Source organism: Nicotiana tabacum, chromosome 4 (assembly GCF_000715075.1).
Source record: "Nicotiana tabacum cultivar K326 chromosome 4, ASM71507v2, whole genome shotgun sequence".
Lineage (NCBI taxonomy): Eukaryota > Viridiplantae > Streptophyta > Magnoliopsida > Solanales > Solanaceae > Nicotiana > Nicotiana tabacum.
The window spans coordinates 57215784-57240474 of record NC_134083.1 but is presented as its reverse complement, the minus strand read 5'-3'; the positions used below and the strand labels follow the sequence as shown (position 1 = coordinate 57240474).

The 24691-nt window shown below is 35.7% G+C and overlaps 2 protein-coding genes across 3 annotated transcripts; both read left to right on the top strand.

Moving 5' to 3' along the window:
- Positions 1-1805: 1805 nt before the first annotated feature.
- LOC107780649 (uncharacterized) lies at positions 1806-11783 on the top strand. Of its 2 annotated transcripts, none has more exons than XM_016601210.2 (3): positions 1806-2846; positions 11175-11263; positions 11364-11783. In XM_016601210.2, exons 1-3 carry the CDS (start codon positions 2064-2066, stop codon positions 11485-11487), a joined length of 996 nt encoding a protein of 331 aa, XP_016456696.1. In that variant the 5' UTR covers positions 1806-2063; the 3' UTR covers positions 11488-11783. The 2 variants fall into 2 exon arrangements, with proteins under 2 accessions (XP_016456696.1, XP_016456697.1); XM_016601211.2 differs by having other exon boundaries at positions 1813-2846; positions 11178-11263.
- Positions 11784-12476: 693 nt separating this feature from the next.
- LOC107780648 (transcription termination factor MTERF8, chloroplastic) lies at positions 12477-14809 on the top strand. The gene is made up of 2 exons (XM_016601208.2): positions 12477-12873; positions 12971-14809. Exons 1-2 carry the CDS (start codon positions 12618-12620, stop codon positions 14278-14280), a joined length of 1566 nt encoding a protein of 521 aa, XP_016456694.1. The 5' UTR covers positions 12477-12617; the 3' UTR covers positions 14281-14809.
- The last annotated feature ends 9882 nt before the right edge of the window (positions 14810-24691 follow it).

Sequence of the window (24691 nt, the reverse complement as noted above, 5' to 3'; positions counted from 1 at the left end):
CAAGGGAAAAGCAAGAGAGTAATGTAGGGTTTCGAAATAGAAAGCTTGGAACTTCAAAACATACCCTAACATCCCTATTTATAAGGATCTTGGCTCCAGAACCAAAATCTGTTCATCATTACCCGGCACCAGAACTGAAGCGGCAGGTTCAATCAGGGGTCACTCGCGAAATAAAGCAACGCATCGGGAATATGCATCATAATGACGCATGATGTCATGACGTCACCCTAATTCGTGGACAACATAACTCCAACAAACCGACCGGGAAAATCGAAGCGTTTGAAATAAGCGGCTCATGTAGGGTCACGTTGCCAGTTTGCCGTAACCACCGCGACCTGCACAACTCGCTCGATTGTTTCGACCACAACGACTAAAATTCGCTCATCGAGCCCGCCTGAAGCCGGCCTCAATAAGCGGAGGGACTAACTGTATGAGTCAAAATCTGTCTTTGAAATATTTAAGCCAAGATAATACTAAGGGAAGAGTTCCCAAGTCATCGCTTGTCGAGATGGCCCAAGAAGCAGCAAAGTCTGTGGTCGAAGAGTTAACGAGAGCCATAGTCGAGGTGTCAACAATGGTCGAGGTCGAGGTTGAATACCATTGACAGAGTTGTAACGGCTAGTTTTCAAAATAGGATATTAAAAAGAATATTCTAGTGGGTATTCTCTACACTTCTACTATTAGGGTTTTTTTGAAACATGTCTCATATAAAATAGGAAAAGAGACAATGATAGGAGGGGAGATGATATTCATTTGTAAAGAACACATTTTGACTTAAAGATTCGGCTCATACCTGCTAGGAAACAAACATCACCTTTTCACTGAGATTCTTGTTCATGCTTTTCCATCAGCTTCGAGAATAACTCGAATATTCAAAGATCTGTCCATCACTCATTGTCACGAGGAAGATCCACGTATTCCATCCTTTATTGGGTGAATCATTCCTCCTATTTACTTAAATGTCATTTATTGTTGTTCATTATTATTGAATGTTACATTATTACTCATGATTCCCATAACATTCACTAATAGAAATTCGGCAAAAACCGACCAAGGTCGATCGACCAACTTTAATCGGTCAAAAAACCGACCAAAGTTGATCGGTTTTTCAATTTTTTTTACGAAATCGACCAACTTTGGTCGGTTTTCTTTGGCGCAAAAATGCAGAAAACTATTTTTGAGTCCCGCAAAATTTATTTTTCAAGAAACCGACCAACTTTGGTCGGGTTTTCAATTAAAATAAATAAAAATTAATATTAAAAAATCGACCAAAATTGGTCGGTTAATTCGGCCGGTCATTTAAGAAAACCGACCAACTTTGGTCGGTAATTTTACTTTTTAATAAAACCGACCAACTTTGGTCGGTTATTTTCGTGCGAAAATACAATTAAAGAGTATAAATCAAATAAAAGATAGTCTTAAAATAAAATGCACCAATGGTCTAGTGGTAGAATAGTATCCTGCCACAGTACAGACCCCGGTTCGATTCCCAGATGGTAAATATTTTGATTACATAATTAAAATACCGACCAACTTTGGTCGGGTTTTTTTTTCAATATTTATTTTTTAAATTTAATTGACCGACCAGATCCACACGATATTTTTCTCTTCTATAAAAAATTCTCTCTAAGTATATTATTTTTAATTAAAATTAACCCTTATTCACATAAATTTAATTATTTGAACCCACATCAATATTTGTTTTTTTGGCTAAAGTTAAGACGTTAGAGAGTTAGGAGCTGAAACGCCCTCATGCGCAACTAAATTGACGGCTGCTATTATCCAGAAAAATGGTCGCCGTTACTCAGATACAAAAAAATTATTACTCCTATTATTACTACTCTTTGGCTGTTCTTCCATGTTCCCTCAACCACTTACAAGCAACGTGTCAACTTCACGATATTTCAATTTTCATATCCTCCCTTCGCACATCCGATGGCGGCCTGTAATAGCTTTCGCTGTGCAATCATGGACTCTGTAAACCCTAAACCTGCTTTCCTACTCCAATCTACTCATTTCTGATAAAGCCCACCTCCGCCTCGTTTACCTTTCTCTCTTCGGCAATGCTCTGTTCAATTTCTACCCAGAAATCCGGCGCCAACTGGCTCGACCGGCTCCGATCATCAAAAGGTTTTTCCTTTGCCGACCACCACACTCCTAATGGATCCAATTCTAATTCTTCCCATGCCGAAACTCAACTAAGAGATAGTAGTAATAATAATGCCGGTTCAGAATCCAGCTCCGATCCAATTCGGTCCGGAAACGAACCGGTCCAAACTCCGACAGCACCAGGTAACAGGGGAGACGACGAACAACTGTGTAATGTAGTTACGAATGTTCTCTCCGAGCTCTTTTGTATGGGAGAATCAACTAGTTTCCCTAAATTCAATTTCAAAAAGGGCTCCCGCAAACAAACGAACCCTAGGTTTTGTGCTTCATCCGAAATCAACAATGCTGCGTCACCGATGAGCGATGAAAACAGTCGAGTGGAAATTAAGGATTCTAAGGTCAAGCTATTAGAGCAAGGGCATGATTTGAACTTAGTTGGAGAGGAGGACAAATCACAGGCCAATCTGTTGGGATTTTCGCGGACTGAAGTTATGGTGATAGATACGAGCTGTGCGCCGTGGAAATTTGAGAAATTGCTTTTTAGAAAGAAGAACGCGTGGAAGGTTCGCGATAAGAAGAGTAAGACGACAAGTGTGGGTAATAAGAAGAGGAAGAAAGCTGATGTGGTGAATGAGGATGTTAATGGCGAGAAGAAACAAAAGGTTGTAAGCGGGAAGGATGGTTGTGGTTCATCTAAGGATGAAAAAGGGGGAGTATGCAAGTTTCCGGTCAATGAAGTAAGTTCAATTAAACCAATTTTGCTGCTAATGATCATGTTTTGTTAAATGTTACTTGCGTTTTACTCATTAAGATGCTTTTTATGGAATGCAATTAAATACTGACATCTATATATGGCATGCATCGTGTTAGTGATGGGAGCCTTCTAATTATTCAGAATTCTTGTTATTCTGTGTTTTAGTATTGCAAGAATCAAGTTACATCTTGCATATCTTCTTGGTAGTTGATTGCAGTAAATGCACATGCAGAATGTATCTGCATATCAATTCAACTTATATTGCTTTGAGGTAATGGAACTGTACATGCCCAATTAAATGATGGCTATTGATATTCTCGTACAACCTTTGGCCTACATCATGAGCATAGAAAGGAATTTGCTCTCTTCCTGTGACATATTCGATCATGGTTTTCACTTGTCACGTGCACTTTGAATTTGAACGTAGATCACAATAGGAAAAAATGGCATTAATCATACTAAGCTAGCAAGCCCTGGGTTATTCTGCCGCTTAGTTATCAACCTAAGTATTGAAAAGGGTTGTCTCGCTGCCACAATGTTGTTTAATCTTGTGTTAAAGTTTAGCATATGCTGGTGCTACTTTCTGATGACTGAGGCACACCACATTTCTTTTAGAAGAAGCCTTGATTTGGGGTGCCTAACCTGCTATGGGTGTGTAACTGGATTAGCCTTTTCTAGTTCTCATATGGATTTCTGGCTCCGTTGCAAGTGAGAGCTGTGATCATGTATCTTGTACTACTTATTAGCCTTCAATTTCAAAATGATAATAGAGTTGCTATGCTGCTATTTCTAAGTCATATGTGTCATTCACCATACTTCATGTTTTTTTCAAAAAGTTCACAATAATAATGTGTTGGAGCTCTCTTCCTTCTCATAAAAAAAAATGCTGGAGCTCTCCTCTCTGATATTTATGGTAGCTTTTCTCGGTTTTCCTCTTGCCATATCGTGGGGTTGAAGATGTTCCTAGTCCCTAGATGTGCGGTCCACCGAATTCAAAATTGTTCTTTTTTTGTCAGAAGATGGCACTATGCACTTTTTTTTCGTTTTATGAACTATGTATAGTTATTTTTGACAATCTTTCTAATAATGACCATATTTGGTAATTACTGTCAAGTTTTTCCTTCTTGAACATGGAATTATTTCATTCTAGGCTGTAGTATGTTTCTTCAGCATCTGATTCATAGTTCAAGCTGTTTCATTCCGTTTGCAAGTCTATGCTTTCTGTGACCAAGCTCCATTATGTCGGAAGATCTGAATTTTGTTTTTTCGTGGTAGAAATTTGTGAGATTAGAGGTAAGATGCACTGAGATGAAAAACATTGCGTGATTTGGTAATCAACAATGTTTTGGCGGCATCGCTGGGACTTGAGTGCCAAAGAATTTTGCTGACATTGAGAAAGAACAACCTAGGTTGTTTTAGATATTTTTGTTCTTTGTTCACTTTTCTTTTCTTAATTCATTTTTTAACAGGTACTTTGAGTTAGTGAATTAATATCGACAAGATAACTAGATCTCATTAAATAATTGACAAACTAAAATGATGTGACATATAGTATTGTCCTTCAAATATTAGTGATAATGTGTACACTGCATTAGAATTTGGACTTTCTTGTTGATTATATATCCTATTATGCCATATCTTTAAATAGGTAAGTTCAGCACATGCGTTTATGATGAAATATTTTCATCCTATGTCTTTTTTTTCTTATTGATATGATTTTTGTTCTCTCATTTTTGCTTTAATAGAACTTCTTTTTCAAGTTTGTGAAGCTTTTTAAGTTTTGAAATTCCTTCCTTCTTTTGGTTGGTAAAAAAGTTATTTTTTGTCATAAAAAAAAGGAGACATTAGGTCTCCGGTATGTTGTTATTATTATTGAACTCAGGAAAGTGGTACTGGTTTCAGATATAATAAATATTTAATTTGCCAAATTACCATTAAGTACTACTAGAATATTTAACTTAATTTGTCATGGTGAGTCAAAAAAATTTGTTCGAAAGACTCTAAACCTATTAAGGCCTAATCCTAACTCGAAAAATCAACGTGATATTTCCATGTCCTGTTACAAGATTTTCATTCCTAAACCAAAATTTTATGGCATCAGAGTGCAGTTTTCAAATGGACATTCTTTTTTTCTTCTTTCTTGATAAGGAAATCAACATTCTTTTACTAATCATATATAAATAAGTGTGCAACTTGAGTCGAATAAGAAGAAGCATGATAAAACAATAATAAAAAAGAAACAAAGATTTAGATACTCTTGAAATATAGAAACGCCTGTCATATGCGAAGATGATATATTAAACATTTGGCTAAGTAAAATGAGGGCAGTACCATAAGGCTTCTATATCAATAAAATTCTAGAGGTTCATCTACCAAAAATATGTAATTGACACCCATAATATGCATTATCACACCCACTATTGTGACCTACTACCCTGTAACTATGTGTTAGGATATCTGCTATTTAATTTAAAAGTCCATGAAATAACTTCAGAATAATACCAACATCAGGACTTTAAGAATATATTGCACCATCAGGCAAAGCCATTTTCATAAAGTTTATGGAGGAATTTTCAGTATTTATTTAGCATATGATTAATTGGATTTACTCGATCCCACTTGTCCATACAAAATATTGCATATGCATCAGCTGCATGCTTGGAAAGTTAAGAGAAGCAAAAGACTTATCAAGTCAGTTGACATTAAGGTAATCGTGATGACGAGCTAAAATCCATTCAGTGTAAGGCTCATTGTAAATATTCCCTTACTTGCCAATACCATACAGTTGTGTCACATGAATTTAACTTTCTCCAAGATATCTTTAGAGAGTCGTTGAATCATTTGTGTCCTCTTCCTATAATCTTAAAGGTTGTATCGACTTTTCAATATCCCTTGTAGCAGCCTCACTAGGAACCACTGCATTTGGATAGAGAGTGAAAAACTCCGATAGGACTCTGCCAACCTACATGTGCTTTATGATCCAACAAACATTAGTGGAAAGCTGAAGCTTACATAATTAAGATATTCTTTCAAATATTAGTTAGTATTCTCATATGCAAAACTCCAAAATTTTACAGAACAAAGTAATTACACCAAATTTAAGACTCAAATAACTATATTACTCTCGTGCTTCTTTAGGAGTATCTGTTAGCTTCACTTCTCGTCAACAATCAACCCGAAGCATAGGAAAAATGGTGCACTAATAGTCCTTTAAGTTTTTAAAAATGGTGCACTTTTAGACCAAGCAAACTATTTTCTGTCTATTTTGAACGGAGTTACTCTGCCACTAAAAAAGATACAAATAAAAGAAGGGAAATCCCCTTGTGAAAACACATCGGAATCAAAAAACATAAATGAACCCGTGTGATCAAGAAAACTACGTATGAAGAAGCAGAAGCACCCTCAATAAGGTAAATCTAAGTTGGAGAAACGATCTTCAAGAGCAGGTGCGCATAGGGGCTGCACTAGTTCGGTCAAAAACAAGGGCCCAATTTAACCGGGGCCATTGGAAGTGTTCTAGTAAAAGTTCAGGTTACTTTTACTCTACTGCAATTGAGAAAATGGGCGTAATTCTAGAAAAGAAGTTATATCACCAACTTAGAAAAATATGAGCGTTGTAAAAAGCTTGTGAAAGTTCGACATGATTAGCTTAGAATTCTCATCTTATTTGTGCTTCGGGTTGCTTGTTGACAAGAAGTGAAATAACATATGCTCCTAAAGAACCACGAGAACAACATAGTTATTTGAGTCTTAAATTCGGTGTAATGATTTTGTTCTGTGAAGTCTTGGGGTTCATATGAGAATGCTAACTATTACTTCCTCTGTTCCAATTTATGTGAACTTATTTGACTGGGCACAAAGTTTAATAAAGGATGAAGAATTTTAAAATTTGTGGTCCAAAACAAGCCATAACATTTGTCTGGTTATAATTCTTTTGAAACTTGTGGTGTTAAACAAACTAGAATGGTTGTGTGGCTATAAAAGCTTCTCATTAAGGGTATAATTGGAAGTTTAAGTTAAATTATTTTCAAATTTTAGAAAGAGGTCATTCTTTTTGGAGTATACTAAAAAGGAAATAGGTTCACATAAACTGAAATAGAGGGAGTATTTGAAAGAATATTTGAGTTCTGGAAGCTTCAGCTTCCCCAAGATGTTTGTTGGATGTCGGTTCCTACTAACACTTGTGGAACACATGTAGTTTGGCATAGTCCTCCTGGAGTTTTTTACTTTCTGTCTAAATGCAGTGGTTGCTATAGAGGATATTGAAAAGCTGATACAACCTTTAAGATTATATAGGAAGATAGAAAAATTTAGCGACTCTTTTAGGAATACTTGGGAGAAAGTCAGACTCATGTGACAGAGCTACATAGTATTGACAAGTAATAGAACATGTGCAATGAGTTTTGCACTGAAACATACAATTAAATAAATTTTAGCTCATCATTGCAATTATTTTGAATGTCAGAGAAATTGACTTGATAAGTCTTTTGCTTCTATTAACTTTTTAAGTATGCAACTGATGCATATGCAATATTTTGTACGGATAAGTGGGATCGAGTAAATCCGGCTAATTATATGCTAAATAAATACTTGGGATTCCTCCATGAACTTTTATGGAAGTGGCTTTGCCCAAAGGTGCAATATGTTTACTCGAAGTTCTGAGATTGACATAATTCTGAAGTTATTTCATGAATTTTTAAGTTGACAGATAGCCTGACACATAATTACAAAGCAACAGATATTAATAGTGGGTGTGATTATGCATATTTTAGGGCCAATTACATATTTTTGGTGGATAAACCTTATGATTTTTTTTGGTAAAAAAGCCTTATGGTACTGCCCTCGTTTTACTTAGCCGATTATTTAATATATCATCTCTGCATATGACATGTGCTCCCTTTATTTTAAGAGTATCTAAATCCTTATTTCTTTTTAATTAACGTTGTTATGTCATGCTCTTTTTCTTATTCGACTCAAGTTGCACATTTATTTATACATCATTAATAAAAAAAAAAGGCAAAATACATAGATTGCCACCTGAACTATGGACCAAATCCTTGTTACACACTTTCTGACGCCGAAAATTATTTTACGTACTCAACCTTTTAAAAGTGTGCCTATGACACACTACTTTTGTAGTTAACCAGTCTCACAAAACATCTCTATACCACGCACCAATGAGGTTGCGACACGTGTCCTCGACTTAAAAAAATTAATACTTAGAATTGCAAATCTACCCTCGTCTTCTTCCTTCTTAGGTCTGTAACTTATTTTTGGATTCAGCTCTCTTTTAGTTACTTTTTTTTTAATTCAAAGCCACCCCTAATCAGTTTCAATTTTCCATTCATTCCAAACATCAGATTCAGCTTTGTGCAAGTGTTTCCATCAAGGACCTATAACACCCACTTGAATTTGAACATGAAATTTCATATTCAAATGTAATTTTTCGACTTCAACCTTTGAAGCTTTGCCGGCAATGGTGGCTTGAACATTACTCCACCCAAATCTTTCTTAAACAGTGATTGCAATTCAATTTTCGATCTCGACGACACCACACTTTCTTTAAAAAAAATTGATTTTAATGTAATAGACTTGAGGTTTGGGTTTCATTGTTCGAGCCACAGATAAAATTCAATTTCTAACTCGAATTTGTAGTTCACATCACTGGGTAACAATTGTTTGGTTGAATTTCGAATCAACTGCTGATTTCAAAGGCTTCACTGGTGAACATAATGTAAAAATAATTACTGGGTTCTGGGTTGATGCGAATTTGAGATCTAACGCTTTAAGTGGATTGTTTACTGCTTGGAGTTGATTAGGAACTAATTCCTTGAGCTTAAAAATATTTGAATGGACGGATTGAAGGAGGCATTCTGAACTTCCATTGTTGAGTTTTTATGAGTTCAAAACCCAGTTAAAGTTTTAAGTTTTTTTTTTTTCTTTCAATTTTAAGTAATTTTTTGAGCTCACTCGCCCTTTTTCTGTGTATAAGAAGCGAGTGCCAGCTAAGCAAAGTGGTGTGTCATAGATACACTTTTGAAAGGCTGAGTGTGTAAGGCGTCAGAAAGTGTGTAACAAGGATTTGGCTTATAGTTCAGGTGATAACTTATATATTTTGCCATAAAAAAATGTTGGTTTCCTTATCAGAAAAGAAAGGAATGCTGATTTGAAAACTGCACTCTGATGCAATAACTTTAGTTTAGGAATGAAAATTTTTTAACAGAACAAATAAACATTACATTGTGTTTTCGAGTTAGGCTTAGGTCTTAACAAGTTCAGATCAAGATAGATTGACATACCATGACACATTAAGTTAAATATTCTAGTTGTAATTAACAGTAATTTGGCAACTTAGGTATTTACTATATCTAGATTATATATGAAAGAACAACTTTCATATGTGCACAACTACCACCTTCTCCATTGTCAACATTGATAACAACATACTCGAACCGGAGGCCTCATAATCTCTCTTTTTATGACAAGAAACAACTTTTTACAAACAAAAGAGGAAAGAATTTATAAACTTAGAATAAAGAGAAGTTCTATTAAAGTAAAAAATGAGAGAACAAAAACCATACAAGTAGGAATATAAAGAAAACCATGAAGATGCCTCATCATAAGTCATGTGCTAAGCCTGAACATACCTATTTAGAGGTATGCCATGATAGAATATATAATATATAAAGAAGTCCAAATCTGATGCAATGAATACACTATCATTGATATTTGAAGGATAATACTATACAACACGTCATTTTAGTTTGTTGTTTATTTAACAAGATCTAGTTATCTCTTTAATTACAATTCACTAACCCAAAGTACATGTTGAAAGATCAAATAAGATAAAGAAAAGTCAACAAAGGAAAACAAAAATATCTAATACAACCTAGGTTGTTCTTTCTTAATGCCGCCAAAACATTATTGATTCCCAAAATACCATATTGATTTTGGAGTTTTTTTCTGATGACCAAACTCCACTGACAAAAATTGATGGAATCTGGTTTCTAAGATGCTCTGCTGGAAATTTGCGGGATCCTTTCTTTAATTCTCATTAAAATGGCTGGAGGTTGGTTTATAAGATCTTATTTCACAGTTACTCACATCCTTCCTACTTTTATGCAGATGCTAAGTTTAAAAAGAACACAGCGGGTCTCAAGTACTGATGTTGCTTTTTCCCGAGATATATTTGCTTAATAGTACTCCTACTAGTAGTATCTTCATTGGCAGATTCATCAATGCTATTTTCTTCAACTCAATCTTGTCACTGTTTACTTGCATAGTGGAAGTTATATACACACATAAAATACAACACAGACAAAAATTTGTTTGTGTGTCTATATAAAATAATAATAAGTAAATGTATATTTAATTTGTTAATAGAAGTTCATTATCTTGAACTTCTAATTTGTTAATAGAAGTCCATAATCTGGAATTTCACATGCATAAAGGAATCAGAAGCCAATAGATCTTTTGCATACATTTAAGTGGAGAAGGGTTGATTAACTGTAGACATTAGGCAATCTTGTTGGCCCTGGTACCCGGGGCCGGCTCCATAGTAATAAGGGGTAAGGCGTGTGCCTTAGGCCCCCAAAATTTGGGGGCCCCATTTTTTAAAAATAATAAGTTTATAAGTATTTAAAAAATAATATTTAGTATTTTTAATATAAAAGAAAGAAAACTTACTTAAAAATGGGTAGATGAATACTTTTCCCAATGTTTCAGTTTTCCACTTTTTACTCCGTCATTAGAATTTTTGCTTTCTCTTCCTTAATTTGTCCAAGTCAATCTTTATTTTTTCTAATCTCTTCATATCTCAGAAAATCGTATATATTTTTTGTCTTTTTCTTTGATATTCTTACTCACTTTCTTTCTCCAAGATTTCATTAGTCGCCTTTTTTCTCAAAGATTTCATTATTTCAAGTGTTCAACAATACTTTTAAGTTTTCAATAGTTCTATACTTCTATTGCTTTGTAAAATCTTATCTAAGATCAACAATATCTCAAGAAAGATTAAATGAGTTGGTTATATTGTCAATTGAACATGAACTATTAGAGAAAATCGATTGTAAAAAAAATTATTAACAATTTTGTATCTCAGAAAATTAGAAGAATAAACTTCAAATAAAAATATATCTTATAACTTTCTTAAAAAGATATAGGCCCCATATTAAACTACGGCTTTAGGCCCCGTATGTGCTTGAGCCGCACTTGCTGGTACCTAGTGCTTATCGGTAGCTGGTTTGGTTTTAACATAAGAATATTATTTCAATCATTTTTAGGTTGTCTTGACTTGTACTGTCTTATGCAGAAGATTTGGTTGAATGATGAATTGGAAGAAACTTGTAGAAGGACATCTGATACTGTTGGCCAGGCTTCCAAAAAGAAACAAGGGAACCTGTAAGAATTTTGAAGTTGTAATTTTTGTCTTCCTTCTTGTTTTTTTGGGTATGTGAGCCAAACTTCAAGGTCTGATAATTTTCTTTTCTGGGTCTCACAGAAAATTAAAGAAGGCATCTTCGTCAGTTGTTCTAATTAAGAGCATCCCAACAAGTAAGAAAAATGGAACAGGCGCTGCTAAGAATTGTCTGAAGCCATCTCATCGACAGTACCAGGCTCAATAATCAACTAAACACACTTGTGTCACTGCAAATTCATCTGTACCTTGCTTCTGGAGTAATGTAGCATGATTTCCAGAAACAAATACTCCACTATATAATGTGCAGAGAATTGAGCAGGAAGAATTATATGAGTACCAGTGCGCAGAGAAATTGAACAATTCTTTGCGGCAATTCTTTATTGATGTAACGCTTTGTTCTGCTTATTAGGATGCAAACGTTCTAGCTATCATGTAAATTGCCTCGTTGCTCAAGTCGAATTATTTCAGTATATTTTCTCAAAGATATCATTTTTTCCTGGAGATGTGAGGCTGCTGATAAGTGTTACTACTAAATATTTGCAATTCTGCCAGATGAATATGTTTGAGGACTAGTCCAGTTAAGTGCCAGCCGAAGCTTCCCATTTTTTGCAATGTACCAGGTTTCTTCTTCTACAATTTCTCCCTGCTTTAGAAAATATTCAATAATTAATAACCTATTTCGCGTCAAAGCTTGGGGATAAAATGGCGGAAAACCACACTTTGGTCCCTGGAGGTTGATTTTATAACGCAATTCCAATTCTTTTGATTATTATATGGCAATTTTCATAAAAGATCGGTAAAGAAAAAACACTGAATAACCGTAAATGAAACACAGGAGCTTTTATAGTGTCATTTTCTATTCAAATTATAATTTATCTTAGGAGATCATATCCTCCTTTGCTTTGTTCTTATTTTATTAAAATAAATTAAGTTAATTATATTACTACATATTTTTCCTTTTGTTTGTTGGTCCTCCTTATTTTGACTTTAGTAGATTAATAGTTAATATTTGGGTCATACTCTAGGAAATATTGTTCAATATTTACTTTCGGTGACATAACTCAGTATCTTATGGACAAACTTTTTTATGTCAATATATATATATATACTTTATCAGATGGAACGTGTAAAATTGTTTGAAATTAACGTACTTTGGCGCGCCGGTATATATACCCAATTATAAAATAACTTTTTTACCCCGTTTCTAGTTGGAGACTGACACTATAGGAGCCACAGCGTAATCCTCTTGCTTTGTAGGCTATAGCTTGAACTAACTTCATCTTCTACCTTATCGCTAAGCAACAGTTTCAGTGTTGCTTCCTCTGCGGCTCTGCCATGTCGACACCAACGAAATCGTTTCCTCTTTCGCCTTCTCCTTCCTGCTTCTCCCATGCTTTATCTCCCCCTATACGAACTCTCTTTCCTTCAGCTTTGCTCCCTTCTCAGAAGCTCACATTTGCCGCTAACACTTCACAGAAACCAGATAAACTACCTTTACACTTTCTGGGTCCTCAAGATTCCACGCTTTTACTGCTCAAATGCAACGCCCTCGCCATCAACGACAGCTCTACCAATTCTTTCGTGGATTCAGGTGAGTTTCGCTGTCTCTGAGTTCAATTTTCAAACACCTCATGTGCTTCTATGATTGTTCATTTCTTTAACTGCGGATGATACTCTATTTTTCTCAGGGCTGATGCTATATTCTCTCTTTCAAGAAATTGGGTTCAATGAGAGAGATACTGAAGCCCTTTTGGACGCCCACCCTGTAGTCAAACTCACGCCCTTCCAATCCATACGTACACGAATTCATTCTTTGCAGTCCCTTGGTGTCAGTGGACTTGCTCTTTCCCGATTGATCGTGAAAAGACCGGATGTTTTAACAGCTCAGGAAATCAATGCCTTCGTTTGTTTTCTTCTCAGTGATGAATTGGAATTGGCAGGAAAGATCAAACCTTCACAAATTGAACATCTTTTTAACTCAACAGAACCGAGGTTTCTTGCAGGATTTGAAGCAAAGGTTAGATTGTTACTCCAACTTGGGATGCCCCAAGAAAAGATTGCTCACGTTCTCAACAATGCCAACTTAACCAAGGCTTTTTGTCTCAAATCATTTGAAGATGTAGAAAGATTGCTCACTTTCTTGAACCGTTTTGGTGGTGTTGATTTGATTCTTCGCCGTCCAGCGCTTCTCAATTATGACCTTGACGCGCAGTTGATTCCCAGGATAGGGTTCCTATTCGAGCTGAGTGGAGGTGATGAGGCTGGAACTGCAACCGTGTTGCGTAAGTTGCCATTTGTTGTAGCATACAGTGTTGACCACTTAAAAGATCATGTAGAGTTCTTCAAATCATTCGCTGGATTAAGTGAGGAGGAGATTTTTCGAATTGTTCTAGTTTATCCCAATATGTTTAGCGCCAGCAGGAAAAGGAAATTGCATCCTCGAATTGATTTTCTTAAGCAATGTGGGTTGAGTTCACATGATATATTCAGGTTCTTAATAAAAGCCCCTTTGTTTCTAAGTCTGTCATTTGAGGGAAATCTTGCTTTCAAGCTGGTCTTTTTGGTGAAGATTGGATATAAGAATAATACCAAGGAATTGGCAATGGCAATGGGAGCTGTTACCAGGACTAGCTGCAAAAATATGCAAGAGCTTATTGGGGTATTTTTGAACTACGGCTTGACTTTTGATGACATTCTGGAGATGAGCGTGAAGCATCCGCAGGTATTACAGTACAATCATGAGTCATTGGAGGAGAAGCTGGACTACTTGGTTGAGGAGATGGGTCGTGAAGTTGGCGAACTATTGGCTTTTCCTGCATTTCTTGGGTACAAGCTTGACGGAAGGATTAAACACAGGTACGAGGAGAAGAAAAAAATCTTAGGTGAAGGCATGTCGCTCAATAAACTCCTGAGTGTATCTGCAGCAAGATTCTCAACAAAAAGCAAGAGGAAGCAACGAGTTCCTGCCATTAATCGCCTCAATGAGAGTGATGACTGATTGGAATGAGTTATGGTACATATTTGTTGTCCTAATCATGTGAAAACCTGTATTAAATGTTAAACCCAAGGGTTTGATGGTTCCGCTAGATCAGTTCAGTTTTGAGGATTCCCGGTTTTGCTTCCTTTGCCTGAGTGCGGAATGTGCGTGTGGACATATTTGCAGGGGAATGGAAGAACTTATGGACAACACCGTCTTTCAATTGCTGAGCACTGAATGATGGGGTAGTGGTGTTCTACATGGCTGAGTGAGGACATGATTTTAACTTTTAGGTTGTCTTTCTATAATAGATAGGTGACCGTCCTTGCGTTATTGGTAAACTCAGGGCTTTTTATGAACTAGTGATCATACATTAGTGCAAGTGTTCAATACAGCTTTGTATCACAAGTTCACAACTGAAAATTGACAGCAGACTGAAACTGCTGTTTCTGTTGAAGATGTACAACAGAGCTGCTGAAAAGCTAATGCACTTTGATATCGACACTCTTTAAATGTAAATCAGTAATATATATTGCAAATTTCTGAACTATCTGATGCCTATATTTCCTCTTATATATTGGTGCATATGTGCGTTTTAAATACAAATTATACAGTTATACTAGGAGACAAGAGTGGGTTGCTCTAGTGGTGAGCACCCTCCACTTCCAACCAAGAGGTTGTGAGTTCGAGTCACCCCAAGAGCAAGGTAGGGAGTTCTTGGAGGGAGGGAGCCGAGGGTCTATCGGAAACAGCCTCTCTACCCCAGGGTAGGGGTAAGGTATGCGTACAAACTACCCTCCCCAGACCCCACTAGTGGGATTATACTGGGTTGTTGTTGTACAGTTATACTAGGAAAATAATGACGTAATGGGAGTTGTTTTGAATTTTGTCTTCATTTTGGGTGTCTTTGTTTTCTGTGATTTGATCCATGAAAATTGAGTTGGTTCCCTGAGTCCTATTGTTCATTCGGATTTTGAACTGATGCACAAGATTCGATAATGCCTCGACTATATAGATCATATTCTCTAACTGGAGACACAATAACTTTGTGGATTTGTTGCAGAATTGCTGTGGCTATAAACCATGGATTCATATCTGATTCTCATCAAATGGGCTTATCTCAAGCTTGTCAGAAACATCATATTACTGTGGCCCTTAAGGTGGGTTTTCCTCTCTTTTTTGTTTGGGTCTACTTTAATGTTGGCACTTGTTTTTTCAGCGTTCATATAAAGTTCGAGACTCATTTCTCGTCAGTGAAGTCTTACCCTCTGGGCCTCTCCAGAGTCATATTTTGATGTCCGTATCTGAGATTTCATTGAAGATGTTCAGTAAATTCATTTCCATCAAAAGTTGCTTCTTTTTCAGAAGTCATTTACGAAGTTAACTTATATGTCATTTCAAATTTCTTTTGGGAGGGGTTTATGTTGAACATGTATTGACATCTGTGCTGTTCTTTGTTCAGTGTCTTCTTCATTAGCACCTTCTTGGATTGACTGGGATGACAGTTTCTCCTTCCGAGTCTGTATATATTAATCCGGTCAAAGAAAACCAGTTGTAAGAATTGTGGCAGTGCATGAAACCAGTTTTTTAACATTGTGTATGAAGACCTGACTAGTCTTGGTATTTCTTTTGTAGTAATTCAACACAGCTGATTTCTGTTTCTTCAACTTGATTAACATCCACATCACATAAAAACTTCGTCGCTCTATTTGGATGGCCCTCTATGCCTGAATTGAAAATGGTAAAACTATTAGCACATCCTAGATTGACAGCAACAGTTAGAGGAAACTGAAGTCTTGCTATTAACTTTTGTACGTACTAACTGATTGCCTCTGGAATACTCTTGGTTATGAGTTGCATCAACTAGTTAAACGAGTACTGTCAAGAGTGGTTTAGCAAAGAGCAAGTGTGAAAGGAATTATGCACTTCTTTTGTGTCTATGACCATCTATTCAGCAGTGAAATTGAGGATTCTGTCAGTCTGAAAATTTAGTTTATCTCTAATTTCTATTTAGTCCGTGTTGACTTCTAACTAACTATTATAAAGATTAAAGGAAACACTGCAGAAGTTTAATTTGTGATTTCTTTTACTCTCAAACAACCAATTTCTGGATGAACATGAAGTTGGGATATTTCCCTCTTTCTGGAAAGCCATCTTGCGCATCCTTCCTTTTTCCCTTGAATAAATGAGTCAGCACTTTAGCAGAAACTTTCATAAAATTAAAAATTATATAGAATTAGCTGCCGCTGGGACAACCTTTTTAGTTTTCATGACTAAGTAACTCAGTCTTGTTGGCCATACCAGTCTTTTAGATCTCTTTTTTTTTTTTTTGGATAACATTGGTGTCAGGGTCTCTTTACACACACTTCGACTATTCCACAGTATACTTGCATCCTTTTGTTTGTACATGTGCAGGATAGCTATATCCATTAAGGCTTAGAGAGACGAGAAGAGTCATGTAGTTCTTTTTTCTGGTCTCCCATGGTTCCAATGGCCACACCTTCAGTTAAATGGCTTTTAGATCCTTTACAAGGTTGAATTATAATAAGTTTCTGATTCTTGCCATAATTTGGTCTCACCCCTCCAGTAAGATGTGCAAAACTTCTGCTTTCTTAAACTTATAACTGTTCTTTATTTTCAGTTTCACATCTTTTCCTCCTCCATTCCTGATGTTTTATACTGCCTGGTTTTTTTTCAAAGACTGGCCCTTTCATCTGTTTTGGTCTTTTAATTGAATAGCATCTTTTTCATAACAAGGACTGTAGAATTTGTGACATAAATTCCCAAGGCTTAACCTTATGAGAATGATATTATTTGACTGTACGTAGGCATAGTCATATTACATACAGTTTTAGATGGCTCTGGACTGAAGGCTCCCATCCCATATACAGCTTTATAATGTGAATATGAAAGTGGTAGCTCCAGTGGCTTGTTCCCACTGAATCTTATGCAGCTATTGATACTCACAATTGATATGGTAAAAGGGTAGCAATGAAAATTAAAGTTCAACATTTTTACTGTTCTTGTGTGTGTATTCTGCAAAGCCCTTTCTCGCCACAGTATACTTGAGAGTGGATATACACACTTGTGTGTTTCCATTTTAGCTAGCTGCTTGAAGCTCCTGGTTTGCATGCCTCTTTTCTTAATATCCATATCATATAGTTTTAGAGTCAGTTTTGGGGTTATAGGTGTATAAATATGAAGCAAGACCTACTCCCTCCCATCCCAACAGTAATTGAAGAGAGGTATGTCCATCCGGTGGGTTGTTCCTTTGTTTGTCTTTTCAATCCCGTGCCCGCACTGCGTCAGAGAAGGACTGGATTGAATCTTCCGCTTTTTTATATCAGCGAGATCTCTCTTCGCAATGCATTTTAGGGGCTAAGACTTTTTCTCGACATCTTTTTTTTATTTTTTTATAAAGTCACTCTGCGTGGGCTTTATAAGGACAATCGTAGAACAAAACAAATTTCTTGTGTAGCCCAAGGAATTTGGAGTAGAACTCCATCTATCAGTCAGGTAAACTTTGTTACTAGTGCTTGTTCTGGTCCAAGATATATAACTGGAAATGTTGGTCAAGCAAAATTTTATGAAGTGTTTGCCCAATTAACTGGCTCAAGAGACGGAAATTGCATTTTACTGATATAGGTAATGAGTGTATATTGCTTTTTGTAGATACAAGTAATGAAAACAATCCAAAAATAATGAAAATAGTCCAAAGTAAAAACAGAGCAATCCAAGGTATGAGCGTGTACTACTTTCAATGGATGTAAATAATAGGAGTAATTGTCTGTTATAATACTACTTATGGACATAAGTAATACTATATAATAATAATAATAATAATTCATTATGAGAACAAACGGATTATGGGGGTTTAAGATTCGAAACAGCAGAGTGTTAGTGTGCTGGAAGAAGAAGAAGACTGAAGAAGGCGCTGACATACATTCATGGGATGTTTCACTTTCATTATCCGAATTCAGACGACTTCTAAGGTGTTAACGGACCCCGTTAATTTCGACAAAAGTTTCGAATATATATATGTGTGTATATATATATTGAAAATAGTTATATATTTTGTTTGGAACACTTACGATCAAAAGTCCGATTGGGGTACTGCACTCGCTCATGTGTCCCCGCCGCATTCAACTCCCGGGTCCGCCTCTGCATCTGCATGGTCTCATTGGTCCCCACCACCAGTTGCCATACCAAATTCCTGGCTCATGTCTATGGGCCTGGTGCAGAGCAGACGCACAAGATCCCCGTCCATGTTCCTTGAATAATACAGAATTGGTTACCATTTATTTTTAGAAAATAGAATAAAGTATGGTATGAATTGAGTTGAAGTCAGTAATTATCTTAAGAACAAATAATAACCTTCATTGATATGGTATGGATATGGAATCACTTTTCAAGTATTAATTGCGAAGAAGGTCACTCAATTCATAATATAATTGCCGTAAAATCGCTAAATTTATTTTTCTAACAATAAAATCACTCAATTTTTACTTTATTTCCTAAAATATCATTCTTGCTAGAATCCGCTGAAGTTGGTCGAAAATCACCCAATTTCATTTAAAGAAAATACAATTTTGACCTATCATCCTTTCTATGGGTATTTTCTGTATTTGCTATCCATACGCAGAGACTTCTCGGGTGTGTTTGGTATAACGGTGGCTAGTGGGCCGGTTAGGACCGGGACCGGCCCAGGACCGCAAGCCCACATGGGCGGTGGTCCTAAACGGTCCTAACCAGATAGGACCGGGACCGTGGGGTGGTGAGCCGGGTAGTGGGCCGGTCTCATAGGGGAGGCCCGCGAGACTGGGACCGTTTAGGACCGGGACCGGCTCAGAAGTGGGCCGGTTCAAGCGGTCATAAACGGGCCCAACGGATAATTTTTAAAAAAAATAAAATTGACCGTTTGGCCATTTAAAAACTAGCCGTTTGGTCTGCCAAAATAGCCATTTAACCCCCCAAATTTTGTTTTAACCCCAAACTTTTTATAATTACACTTTTTCCTTATTTTCAACTATAAATACCCCCTCATTCTTTCATTTTTCTCACAAAATCATCAATCTCTCTCTAATATTCTTCTATAATTGCTTACTTAATTGTTATAATTTGTGCAAAATTGTGAAGTTGGTGAATTGAAGTATTCAAGTGTTCAACGATAATTATTTTTCAACAAGTTGTTCGTCAATTCGGTAAACTCGTTCCAACTCTTAAGTTTTAATATTATAGTTTTGTTTGTTTTATTTACTTTGCTTGATTAATTAAGATGGCTTATTCCCTAAAAACAATGTTTAGTAAAAATAAGGAAAAATCCAAGAGTGGTGAATCTAGTGGCCAATCTGTTCCTCTTCTACTTCCCCGGCTCCCCGGCCGAAACCTGTTACCCGTCCTACACCTGCTATTCTTGATAGCGATAATAGTTTATTACAATTTACCGAGAGTCAATTTTGCCATAATATTGCCCCCGGTGAACAATTAAACCATGAATATATGAATGCTCTTTATGGTAATCCAACTATTGATGAAAATGATGATGAAGAAATAGATTTTGATGAAACGTAACCGGATAACGATACACCCACTAGTCCTGCTCCTGAAGTTAATCCAACTAATAATAATCCAAATGATCTCCCGTCTGACCCTCTTGTTACTGCCCCTACTTTTTCTAGACAACCTTCTAAACGGGCAGAAACATCTCTTGTTTGGCCATTTTTTACTCAACTAAGAGAAAAAAATAGGGCTAAGTGTAAAACTTGTGGCAAAGAGTTAGTTTTTAAATATGTTGGAAGTCGGGGGGGACGGGAAGTGGGGGGGGAAGTTTGACTAGACACATATTGCTACACCCTCAAGATAAAGCTAGATATTTTCGTATGAAAGCTTTGGCCGAGGGGACAAGTGCACCTAGTCAGGCTGACCTTAGTATCGGGTCAAATCAATTTCAACTAGGAATTAACACTGTTACCGGTAGTATTTTATATTATGATCCAAAAAAAGATCGGGAAGAATTGGCAAAAATAGTTACTGTTATGTGCTTACCCTATAGTTTTCCTTCTAACCCTCACTTTGTGCATTATATTAGAAAAGTTTATAATCCTACTTATAAAGGTTTTCCTCGCACAACCGTAAAGAATGATATTTATAAATATAAACATGAATATGAACAATATTTGCGCTATTTATTTACTCATATAAATTATTGTGTTGCTATTACAACTGATATTGGTAGAAGTGGTAATGACTGTGATTACCTTACTGTTACCAGTCATTGGATTGATGATGATTGGATAATGCAAAAGCGCATTATTGCTTATAGAATAATTAATTCACGTCACCCAGGACAGTTTATTTCTAGCACGATTACGGATATTTGTAGATATTTTTACATTAGTGATAAAATAATGTCAGTTTCAATGGATAATGCTACTAGTAACACAAATGTTGTAGTCTTGCTTACCACTACACTAAGTCCTGCATTTAGTAACATTTTTCATGTTAGATGTATTTGTCATATTTACCATTTAATTGTGGGTGATGGTATGCGAATTTTAAATGTTGAAATTGAAAAGGTTAAAATGGCTCTTAATTGGCTTTTTTATTCAAACCGTAGAAGTAGACTTAGAGAATATTTTAAAAGATGCGATGAATTTGGCCTAAGAGAAAGAAAGGTTCCTAAACCTTGTCCAACTAGATGGAACTACATGTATGAAAGTTTAGTTATTGCATATGAATATAGAAACCCCATAAACTCAACGTTTAATGCTCATGTAAGTGATGATGATGAGCACCTTACAAATGCGGATTGGGCTAATGTTAAAATGCTTGTAGATTTTTTAGAAAAATTTTATATTGCTACAAATAAATTTTCTGGACAATATTATCCTACTATTTTTAACTGTTTAGTTTATATTGCAGAACTTGCAAATTTGTTTGATCATTTTTCAGAGGGTGGGAAAATTTATCAACTTGCTATTGATTCCATGAGAAAAAAATTTAAAAAATATTTTTTCCCTATTCCCCCTATTTATGGTGCTGCTGCATTGTTAAATCCTACTATGAAATTAGGAGGTCCTCAATTTTGGTATGAAACTGTTTATAATGGTTTAGCACTTGAAGATGAGGAGTTGTCTACACTTGCGGACGCAATAGCCTCAATTAAAATAAATGTTCAAACTATTTATAATGCTTATCAAGTTGCATTAGATCATGCTAGACCAAATGTTCCAACTCCTTCTTCTTCTAGTTCTCAATCATCTAAAAGAATTGCGGGAGTAAGAGCACTTAGTGCTTGGGCATGATTCAGGGGTTCTCAAGGTTCTAGTACTAGTGATTTTTCACAACTAAATGAGCTTGAAGTTTATTTGTCACAGGGAATTGAGGAAGTGAATCCCGACGGCTCCTTTAATATTTTGGAATGGTGGAAGGACAAAGAAAAACACTTTCCGATTCTTTCAAGGATGGCCCAAGATATTTTAACTATTTAAGCTTCAACAGTGGAATCAGAGAGCGCTTTCAGTCAAGCAAGACTTCAACTCGATGATTATAGAGCGTTTATGAGGGAGAGCTTGGAAAAATCAGTACTTTTCAGAGATTGGATCCGTTCGGAAAGAAGAAATTTTGGACTTGCTGAATCACAACCAGAGGTAGACGAAACTTATGAAGAAATGCTAGCTGAACTAGCGGAGGATGATGCTTCGCCTGGAAGCGGTGATGACCAAGCTTCATTTCCGCTACCACCAACGAAAATTCCTCCGGACCTTGAAGGATTTATGAAATTTGTAAGAGATACCATGTAAATTAATATGTAACTTGTATTTTGGCACATCTTGATTAGTTTCTTTTTCTTCTCAATGGTGGTATTAGCACCTTGTTGTGCTCATTCCATAGGTGGGAGGAAGACTAAGAAAGATATTGCCATAATTTTTTAATGCTATAATAAAAATATAACGCATTGCTTTGAATATCTCTTTACAATATTTTTGTCTTTTTATATACCTTAAGCTATACATATAGTATAATATAGTATATACTATACTCTATACATATATATATATAATACTATACTATATATATATATATATATATATATATATATATACATCTTACTATATATAAGCTATATTCGATTTATATACTATATATACATCTTAAGATATATACTATCAAATATGGCTTATATACTATGTATATAGTAAGATGTGTATATATATATATATATATATATATATATATATATATATATATATATTATCATCTTGTTGTGCTCATTCCATAGGGGGGAGGAAGACTAAGAAAGATATTGCCATATTTTTTTAATGCTATAATAAAATTATAACGCATTACTTTGAATATCTCTTTACAATATTTTTGTCTTTAAATTTGAATTAAAAAATTTAGGTGACAATTCTATAATATAATTTACTAGGAATTGCCTTAAATATTTTTATTACCATTTTTTTTCTCTAACTTGTATAAAAATAATTTAAAAAATAGAAAGTTTTCGTTGGGCCCACTTGGACCCGCTTAGGACCGTTTGGGCCCGCTTTGGCTCGGGACCGGCCCACTTAACATGGGACCGCTAGTTCGTGGTCCTGGTCCCGGACCGGTTCCAACGAGAAGTCCGCGAAGTCCAGAACCGCTTAGAACCGGCCCACTTAGGATCGGGGCCGCGAAGCCCACTTAGGACCGGGCCCGGCCCACATGCCACCCCTAGTTTGGTACGAAGAAAAATATTTTTCTAGAATATATTTTCCTGGAAAATGAGTAATTTTATCGCTTATTTTTCCTTATTTGTTCTAGCGTTTGGTTAGAGAGTATAAAATAATTTTAGAAAAATAATTTTTTATGCTACTCTCCTCAACCCAGCTTCCCTACAATCCCCATGTTTCTGTACTCCCCTACCCCCCACCCCCCACCCCGAATCTATTTTCTTCAAAAATTTAATTATTCTTTTCAAAATTCACACAAACCCAAAGGAACTAATGTGCTACTTTGTTGAATGAAAGAAAATATTTTTTCTACAAACATCATGAAAAGAAAATACTCAGTTTGTTGAAATGAAAGAAAATACTTTTTCTCATCATGAAAAAAAAGTTCGTTTTGTTGAATTTTTTTTTCTATTTCATGAAAAGAAAATATTTAGTTTGTTGAAATGAAAGAAAATACTTTTTCTACATCATGAAAAGAAAGTACTCGTTTTGTTGAAATGAAAGAAAATACTTTTTCTATATCATGAAAAGAAAGTACTCGTTTTTTTGAAAAAATAAATACTTTTTCTATTGCAGAAAAAGAAAATACTTAGTTTGTTGAAATGAAAGAAAATAGTTTTTCTACATCATGAAAAAAAAATTACTTGTTTTGTTGAAAGAAAAAAAAAGTACTCTATCTACAACATGAAAAGAAAGTATTTTTAATAATAGTTCTATTTAGGATGGGTGGGGGTAGGGGTTGGGGTGGGTGGGTAGGGGTGATTTGGGGGAGGGGTGGCTAAGGATGGATTGATGGGGATGGGGAATAGGGTGGAGAAGGTTGAAAATAAGTTTTGGAAAATATTTTTTCTTTTTGACAGCATCTAAGCTATACCTGTTAATCGGGCTGAGCTGACTCGTTTACAACCCGGTTTAGCCCCGGGTCAACCCGGTACTGTAGCGTGGGGGCGGGCTGGGACAGGTTGGGCGGGGAGCGGGTTTCAAACGAATAATTTTTTGATACCGGTGCACCGGAATCCGCTAAGCCCATTAACCTGTTAACGGGCTTTTAATGGGCTACAGTCCGGTTCAACCCGGTATCCGTTATAATTTTTTTTCTAGTAATGGTAATGATTATTTGACTGTTACATGCCATTGGATAGATGATAATTTTTGTATGCAAAAACGTATTATTGCTTTTAAATATGATGAAGATCAAAGTCATACTGGTGCATTTATAAGTAATACTATCCATGAAATTGCTATATTTTATAATCTTGCAGAAAAAATTTTGTGTGTGTTATTTGATAATGCTTCTAACAATAATGCTGCTATTACAATATTAAAATTGCATCTACATCCACCACTTACTGAAATATTTCATGTTAGATGTGCATGTCATATTTATAATTTGATTGTGAAAAGTGGCCTTGAATTATTTAGAGATGATATCACTTTAGTTAGAAGAGCAGTTGGTGTAATTCAAGAAAATAATAGAAGTGCTAGATTAAATGCATTTAAAGAAAAATGTGTACACTATGGACTAAAACCAAGACTCATGCCTAAAGAAATAGTTACTAGGTGGAATTATACTTATTTATTCTTAAAATGTTGTTATAAATATACAATGCCTATAACTGAAGTTGCTAATTCTCATTGTACCGATCCTAACCGTTTGTTAACATCTAGAACTTGAGATGTCATTGAAGATGTTGTAAAGTTTTTACAAAAATTTTATG

What these genes read in the sequence shown, in the direction of transcription:
- LOC107780648 (XM_016601208.2), top strand. Translation starts at nt 12,618, where the DNA reads ATGTCGACACCAACGAAATCGTTTCCTCTTTCGCCTTCTCCTTCCTGC. An exon ending in CAATTCTTTCGTGGATTCAG is followed by an intron (nt 12,874 to 12,970) that starts GTGAGTTTCGCT and finishes TATTTTTCTCAG; the next exon opens with GGCTGATGCTATATTCTCTC.
- LOC107780649 (XM_016601210.2), top strand. Translation starts at nt 2,064, where the DNA reads ATGCTCTGTTCAATTTCTACCCAGAAATCCGGCGCCAACTGGCTCGAC. An exon ending in GCAAGTTTCCGGTCAATGAA is followed by an intron (nt 2,847 to 11,174) that starts GTAAGTTCAATT and finishes TGTCTTATGCAG; the next exon opens with AAGATTTGGTTGAATGATGA. An exon ending in AAAAAGAAACAAGGGAACCT is followed by an intron (nt 11,264 to 11,363) that starts GTAAGAATTTTG and finishes TGGGTCTCACAG; the next exon opens with AAAATTAAAGAAGGCATCTT.